Genomic DNA, 8,760 nt, shown 5'->3' on the forward strand with positions numbered 1-8,760 from the left:
TATTTCATTTAATCTTCACAATAATTCTATAGGGTATCTACCATTATGTACTCTCATTATACAAATGAGAGGCAACTCTAGGGTGGCCCAGTCATATGTTCAAGTTCTCAAAGCTAGTAGGTAGCAGAGAGGATTTGAAATTCAAGTCCATCTGACTCCAGAGCCCATGTGTTTCACCACTGCCAGAGTCACTGCCAGGTCTCTGCCAGCCCTGTAAGGACCTTGTTATAGTTATTTCCTGTGCTCCAGTTTCATTACATTTGGTAATGAAAATGCAGCAAATGACTCAGCAGAAGAAACTCTGTTTTAAAAGGAAAATCATCTCATTGTCTCTTAATTTCTGATTCAGTGTTAAGATGTTCAGTCATCCATTCTAGAGACTTGGGAGCACCTCCGGAATTTCACTGCTGTATTTGTTTGATTCATTAACTTCTGGAGAAGCTTGTGGTGGATCAAAGAAGTCATCAGTAAGCCACTCAACTTATGAGAATGAGTACAAAGGAGACAGTCATAAGACAACTGGAAATGCCTTTGAGAAATAGAAGCTAGGAATCTGTGGGAGGATGTGTGACTTTGGTTATTTTCTTGTTGGTATTTGTGCACAAACCAGGGGACTTCTCTGACCTGGCTGTCCACACAACCTGGCAGCTGGGATGATGAGATCATCTAAGACTAAGTCTTCAGCCCATTAATCTGACATTTATGGAGCACTTAATACAGGCAAAGCACTCTGCTTTTGCTTTAGTCGGGGTATAAAGAAGACCCATGTGAATGATTGAAATACATGGAAAATAAAATAGCAATGAAAGAGGGCCGGCCGAGTGGCGCGAAGGTTAAGAACTGGCTTGGGACGCCAGAGGGCCCTGGTTCGGATCCCACATATGAGGGCCAGTGACACTGCCCTCTACAGCTAAGATGCTGAACAACAGCTCAACCTGGAGCTGGGCTGCCATGAGTCGCCAGTGACGGCGTAGGCTGCAGCCCCTGTGGCAGTGGGTTGCCATGGGCTACCGTGTGTAGCCAGCAGCCAGCGTGAGCGGCCAGCGGCCGCAGTGAGCAGCCATCCAGAAGCCAGCGACTGATCTGCCTTGCCCGGGAAGAGCACAATGATGGTGCCAACTTGGGCCAGTGAAGCAAAGTCTTCCACAACTAGACTGAAGAACAAAATGACAACTTGTCTGTTCCCCTTCCCCCAATTCCCCAGCACTGTTCCCATCCCCCTAATTCCTCAATAAAAAAACAACAAAAAAAACCCCAAAATAGCAATGAAAGAGAAAAGACAAATACAGTCACAGGCAAACAAAGAAATGGTACAATTAATCGATCTTAGGAGGCTAGATGAGGGAAGACCTCTTGAATCTTGGCGTTACCTGAGCTGCCCTAGAGAGAGGTTGGGCTTGAAATTGGTAAAGAAGTGCATAATGATATTTTATGTGAAATAAAGAGCCTGAACAAAGAAGCCATGGAGGTGGGAGAGGTGCAAGCAAGTTCAGAGAGTACTTGGTGAGGAAGGGAAGCTGACTGGAGCAGAGGATCCACGTCAGGGGATAGTAGGATGAATATGAAGCTGGGAAAGATGGGTCAGACTAGGATGAGAATCTCTAATTACACAAAGATTTCTCCATCCCCCTACCAGTTGCATTCATGAGTGATATCCTAGGAGACCCCAAGCTCTGATGTGACTCCACAGGCCCTTCCCACAACTGTTGACTATTTATTCATCTATGCTGGCTCAGAGAAAGAGAGAGAGAGAGAGAGAGAGAGAGAGAGAGAGAGAGAGAGAGAGAGAGAGAGCACCTTACTTCGTTCAGTCTTAACTTCTCATAGCCTCAAGACTTCCAGAGGAACGATCAGTGTGTCCTCCTACTTCTCTATCTACTACAGAAAAAACCAAAACATAAACAAAAACAAAACAAAAAGAACACTGATATAATCAGTGGTGCAAAGGGTAGATTCTAGTTATTTCCAAATTCATCTTACTCAGGTCCCTTTCTCTGTGGAGATCCTTATATTAAATGTGCTTCTATAATAGAAAACTACATTTCATGCAAAGTACTGAATACACAATTTCAGGAAAAATAAATTCTCCTGGGCTTGTTAGTACTTAAGCCTCTAAAGCTCTAGTATGAGTGAATTATAGCTTAATATTCATAAGCTCACAAGTCTGATGGTCTTAACTGTGATAAAAAGAGAGAGATTATTGAAAAACAAACTTGCCTAATTCACTATATTCATCCAAAGTTGACCCTAAAAATGGTGTGTTTCTAATGTCTTTACTTCTATCAAGGTCCTTAGTATGACTCCTCTCTTTACTTCCTTACTTCACCATAATAACTTAGTTAGAAAGCAGCTGGCCTAATTTTAGTGTTGGAATGGAGTAGTGAAGTGTAGACAGGTAGGGGAGTGCAAAATTAGGGGGTCAGAAATGACAATGCAGCTGGCCGCCTGTAAGAACTATATCAAGTAGGTATTGTTTTGGTTTTTTTTCAGAAGACAATACTAGGAAATTAATGGGCTTTGAGTCACATCAAAGTTCTCCCTCTGGTCTGTTGAGTGGTACCAGTTCATGATAAGATTTACTTTACTTTGAAATGGAGCAGATAATTCTGATGCCCCTACTCATACCCTGTTTGTCCCATCCCTGATTGCAGGCATGGCTGAATATGGCTGAATGATGGATGGTTTTGTGCAGGCTCTGACTCACTTCCCTCTGACAACCTCACCTCAAGCATGTGCTGCTTCTATGCCAGGGCTACCCCACCGCTGAACGTTGGTCCCTCTCACCACTGCTTCCGATAACCAACTTGTAGAATTTTTGCTTCTCATCTCCTCAGATTTTGGGTTTACTGGATTAAAAGTCCAGCTTTCTAGTGGTAAATGCTTCTACCAAAGGATTATGTTCTACTGTATCTAAAGTTACAGCTACTGTCTCTTCGGCTTGAGCTCTACCCACTGGCAAAGAAAATAATTATTATATTGGTGGAGTAATCAGTCATAATTACCATGAAGAACTTGAATTCTATTACATAATGGAAGCCATAAAAACTATGTCTAGAGCCCAGGGATCCACCAATTCTCTGATTCTTGTTACTTCCATGCCCGATAATCACAATGAAAAAACAACTGCAGCAACCTCAGTCAGCTAAGGACAAGGCAGCTGGGGCTCAGATCTATCAGGATTAAAAGTCTGAATCCCCCAGCCAAACAAATTATTGTACCTGAAGTGCTGAGTGGCGGAAATCTAGAATGTTTGGTGGATGAGACAAATGACAAGTATCAATTATGGCTTTGGATCAATTGCAGCAACAGGAACTATAGTTTGTTCCACAAACTCTTATATATGAAATCTTTTGCAGAGATTGTAGCTGCTTCCCTGCCTGACGGTTCAGAGTCCGTGGACTTAATGTAGGGCATGAGTGGGCTTGAGCAGCACAAGGGATAGATTTTTGTAGTCCTGTTTCACTTCCTCTCAGCTTCTCCTTTGATTTCTGCCATAGATTGGGTATAATTTTGGTTGGGCTTCGACTTACTTCAGAGCCAGTGATTCACATCAAGTGGACATTTACTTTCTGCCCTGGGATGACCCTGATGCTACAGAAGACTGGGGGAACTCACTTAGCCCACATGCATTCACAGCTCACAGCTGTTCATACTCCTGGGGACAACTGTCAACCAATGGGGTGAAGGCAGATGGATTAATCTTTCCACCTGAAGCCCTTTGAGTAAACATCTTAGAAGGCTGTCTGTATGCTTCTCAGGTGGCCCTTGTATATCTGAGCTTCTGTTGCCCACATCAACAACTTTTATAATGTATCCCTATATTTGCTTTTCTTTCTTTCCTGTCTTAACCTCTCAAGTTTCTCACTTCTGCTCCCTGGGGTCACCAAATACCTGCATGCCAACAAGTCTTTATCACAGGCTCTGCTTTGTCTAAGACAAATGACAAAAAGTAAAATATAATGACAACAGAGTGAATTTTCTATAAAGTCAAATTTAATCAGTACTAGGGACTGTCTTTTATTCTGAGATTATATCTTTTATTTGTATGGTAGCAGAATAACGGCTCCCCTCAAAGATGTCCATGGTCTAATCCCTGAAATCTGTGAATGTGTTACCCTACATTGCAAAAGGGTTTTGTAGATGTGATTATATTAAGGACCTTGAAATGGAAACAACATCCTGAATTATTGAGTTGAGGTGGCAGGGATGGCATCCAGTGTAGTCACAAGGGTTCTTAAAAGGTGGAGGAGGGAGGCAGGAGAACTTAAAGAGATGTGATAATAGAAGCAGAGGTCTGAGTATTGCGATTGTTGGCTTTGAAAGTGGAGGAGGGGTCCATGAACCAAGGAATGCAGGTAGCCTCTAGGAGCTGGAAAACCCAATAAAATGAGTTCTCCCTTAGGGCCTCTGCTATCTTGTCGACACTTTGATTTTAGCTTAGTGAAGACTTTTTCAGACTTCTGACTTCTAGAACTGAAGGTTAACAAATTTGCATTGTCCTAAGCCCCTGAAGTTTGTGGTCGTTTGTTACAGAAGTAATAGGCAACTTATGCACTTGGTGATAAAATGACCTGTCTCTTATGAAATAAAATGACCCATTTCTAGATGTTAGTTGTTCTTATTTGGCAAGTAAATGTCCTGACTTGGCAAAAATAAAAATTGTCAGACTTCCAAAATTGTTTGAACTTTTGCTGGTGTATGGAGTTCTAAAGTATGAGATTCAGCATAGCCAGCAAAAGCTCTAGAAGATTTTTTTGAAGAGGCCAGTTTTCCTGTAAAACCCCCAAACCATTTGGCTGGCGGCAAAGCCACAGCAGAATAGTCATCTTGTTGACTCAAAGCACCCTGCCTGAGGCATAGTGATTAGCTATCGTGCTGGATGCTTTTTGTTTCCTTTTCATATCCATTCTCTGCACTTCAACACTCTGTTCTGAGCTCTGAGACATTGATGTTTATGGAACATACCAGGGGGACTCCCTTGTTCTCTGACTTCCAGCTGGGTTCAGCCAATGGGAGGCACCAGCAGGAGATTGGAGGGCAGGAGAAGAATGAAGTTGGGGTATTCATTCACCCAGCTTTGCCCTTTGGAGTTGCCTCAGGCGGTAGCATCCCTCTATTGAAGGCCACAGTTCCCATCAAGTGTGCTTTCCTTACAGCTCCCTTCTCCAAGGTTTCAGTAACCTCTCCAATAGGATTAGTTGCTTCCCACGTGTTGAAGCTCCAGGGTCCTCCACTATCCTTCAGAGTTTCTCTAAATCCTGATCACAACTTCATAAATAGTCACTTTATTATACGCTCCTTAAATTACTTGTTCTGAGAGAGCCATCTATTTCTTGCCTGAGCCCTGAATGGTAGAGCTAGGAACGGCAGGCAGCTCTTACCTGCAGGGTCAATGATGGCTGAAGTCAGTTCCTTTACATCAGCATTCCAGAACTCACAGCTGAAGTTTCTGCCAGGGTGTGGCTTGAGGCGCAGAATGCTAGTGACCCGGTAGAGGTCTTCGGAGGTCTTCATGTGGCTTGTGTTGGCAGAAACATTGATATTTGGCCAGGACACTTCTGCCAGGGGATAGCCTTCAGCTTGGCAGGTGAGCTCTACCTCATCTGTCCCTGGGAACTTAAGGATGCTAGTGTTTATTTTCGTGTAGGAAGCTGGACAATAGAAGAAGAAAAATAAGTAAGCTTTTCTTTTCTTATTCCTGTAGAGCTCTGTACTCCATGCCATGTGAAATGAATAAAATGATCATTATTAATATTAAGTAAAAATGGCTTTAACTTTTAAAACATTTCCTTTGTTTCAGATATCAGGCTACTTTACAAACATTGAATTATTTAATGCGTACCATACAACAAAATGACATTGTTGATATTTTCAATTTTTGTTAGGGATAATTGAAGCTAGAGAGGTTGAGATTTTGCCCAGAGTCACAGGGCTAATAACTGGTGAAGCCAATATTTGCACACTGGAAGTTTGATTCCAAATCTCAATAGCGTTTTTTGCCACCACACTCTGTGGCTTCCTGTACCGGGTGTGCCAAAAAAATGTATACACATGACTTGTATTCATCTTTTGTTATCAGCATATATTGAGTATTACAATTTTAATACAGTTTTTTCCTTTTAAATATGTGTATACATTTTTTGGAACCCTCTGTATTGCTGTAAATTGTCTCACAATTAAGGACTGAAGAGAAGAAAGAGGATGGATAAATAAAATTACTAGCTAACCCCCATATCTCACTTTATTTAGAGTTTTTTCTAACATTTTCAAGAGAAAATTTTCTTTGCACTTCCCCCTTTCTTTGGTTCTCTGATATTAGGAGGAGGAAAAATAAAGACCTAGCTTCTGTCTATAAATAGTAAAAAATTGGGTATATTTATTATTTACTTCTCTTTTCCAGCACGCACACACGCACACGCGCGCGCGCGCGCGCGCACACACACACACACACACACACACACACACACACACACACACACCATTCTGTGCAGTGTATGCTGAGTAAATTAATTAGATATAACTTCCTGCCCTCTGGAAAACAGATCTAAAATAGACACGAGTGATATTGAGAGGAAGGACCCCAGAACAAATTGTCCAGTTATCTCAGATGATAGCTAAAAATAAATAAGTATTAATAACATATGCAGATGCCAGGGAGTGTGGAAAGTAACCTGTTGATGTTTGGTGAAGGGACGAGGGAATGAACATTAGCTTTCATTAAGTAGAAAATATTTCCTTAAGAAATATAATAGAATTTCAATGCAATCATTGGAGTAAAGATAGATATACGGCACAGGTGTGGTAAAACTGTTCTTTTTTTTTCTTCTTAAATTGTTGGGAGGCATATCAATGGGCACAAACTTTGTAAACAGAGATTTTATATTAAGGTAACGACAACAGCCATGTGGAAAATGTCAAATATGTATGATTTACTAAGTGTTCTCTAGATGTTGAGCCCTGGGCTTTTTACACACTGAGGAGGAGGAAGGAAAGTTCATGCCCTTTGCCACAGTTTTTGCCCCTTGAGCACCTCCCCTGTGTGTTCCTATTATGAGTTGTTAATATGATTAGTTATAGCCAAAGACACTCACTGGGTCACTATTCACTGAAGAGCAATGTGACCGCACCTTCAAATGCTGTTAAAAACCTGTGACCCTCTGTTGACGTTCTTGGTGCAGTAAAAGCATACCCTGCTGCGCGTGCTGGCCTGCCAGCCTCAGAAAGCTCTGACATCTTCCCAGCTCACAGTATCCCAGATTCTGCTCATGACTGTGTGGGCAGGGCAGATCTTCTTTTTGGTGAGTCTGGATGGATGAGTGACTTCAGAGTCTGATCTGCAAACCTGGACTTTTAGGTTCAGATGAGGGAATAGTCATGTTCCTATTCTAAGTCATGTTCTCCAGTGTGAATGACCAGAGAAGCCCCCAAATTGGGAGAGGGGAAAGGAGAAAATCATGTGCTCATCCAGTTATTAATTTAAAAAATGGAGTTCATTTCCAATTTGGTATTGATTCTTTTGTGTGTAGCTCACTTAGTCCAGAACTTGGAGAGGAACAGGGGTAAGTGGCTCTAAAACCTGACTCCATCCTCTTAATATCCATTATCTTATTTAAACCACACAAGGATCCTATGAGATAGGTAAAATTCATATTCCTATTTTGTAAATGAGAAAACACCCTGTAATCTGGGGTGGAGGGATGGACTTGAACTCATGCCTGTCACAGCTACAGTGTTCTGATTTCCGCATTGGAATCATCATAAGAGGATGATTTTCTATGTAACTGCAGAAGTCTGGGCATGGAGCAACATGGAAGAGGGGTATGTTCTCCAAGGGAACCTGGTACCCAGACTAGTACCTGAGGAGAATCAGGTTCTGAACCAGCCTACTGAAAGAGTTGAACTAGTTACATTTACTAGTTTCCTTGGAGCCAAATTTTGGTCTATGTCTAGCAATCAAACAGTATCGCAGTCATGCATTCAGGGTACTCACTTTATCTTTCATATAATGTTATTTATCAATACTTCTTTCCCTTTGGTGTGATGTTCTCTCATAATCATTTCATCCCATTATATCAGAGATTATTTCTGAAACCCTGGGGTCTTTGGGAGAGATGGAGGAGAATACATGGATTCACAGGAGTAGTGTGTTGTGGGTGAGGGTCTGGCCTGCTCCTACAGGGTAGCTTGGGACAAGAAGCTGAGATTGTTGGCCAAATGGATAGGTGGTTTCAGAGGTAGGAGGGCCAGGAGTAAGGAGCTGGGCTGAGGATATATAAGTGAGGGAGCAGGTGGGAGAGATGTTCAACTAAAAGAATCAGCAAGGTTTGGGGAAGGGACCAACATCTACAGCTATACAGCATTAAAGACGTCTCCACAGCCTCTTTTGTATTTGGGAAGTGGCTGAAAAGGCATCATTATCAGCAGCACACAATGGGGAAGCTGGATTGAGGGTGAGGTTCTTAGGAAGAGATGAGTACATTTTATAATTTCAGGTGGAAGTGATCTTAAAATTCAACTAGCCCAACTTCCTTCTCAATGAGAAAGATCTTCTACAGCAACTTTGCTAGATAACTATCTTGATGAGTATCTCACACGCACTTGGAAATAAAGTGGTTTCTGCAGTTGTTGGGTGTAAGTTTTTGTTGTTTTTTTTTTAAGATTTTTTTATTGGGGAATTGGGGGAAGGGGAACAGACAAGTTGCTGTCGTTTTTGTTCTTCAGTCTAGTTGTGGAGGACGTTGCTTCACTGGCCCAAGTTGG

General features: G+C 41.9%; 1 protein-coding gene across 4 annotated transcripts in view; it reads right to left on the reverse strand.

Annotated features, from left to right (window-relative positions):
• PDCD1LG2 (programmed cell death 1 ligand 2) overlaps positions 1 to 8,760 on the reverse strand; it is a 68,167-nt gene that overhangs the window by 20,986 nt on the left and 38,421 nt on the right. For all 4 annotated transcript variants that reach the window (XM_019664731.1, XM_019664730.1, XM_019664729.1 and 1 more), the window contains exon 4: positions 5,382 to 5,651. In XM_019664731.1, coding sequence (XP_019520276.1) covers positions 5,382 to 5,651 — 270 coding nt within the window. The remainder of the gene's footprint in view (positions 1 to 5,381; positions 5,652 to 8,760) is intronic.

The sequence above is a fragment of the Hipposideros armiger genome, unplaced genomic scaffold, assembly GCF_001890085.2.
Source record: "Hipposideros armiger isolate ML-2016 unplaced genomic scaffold, ASM189008v1 scaffold_429, whole genome shotgun sequence".
NCBI classification, from domain to species: Eukaryota; Metazoa; Chordata; class Mammalia; order Chiroptera; family Hipposideridae; genus Hipposideros; species Hipposideros armiger.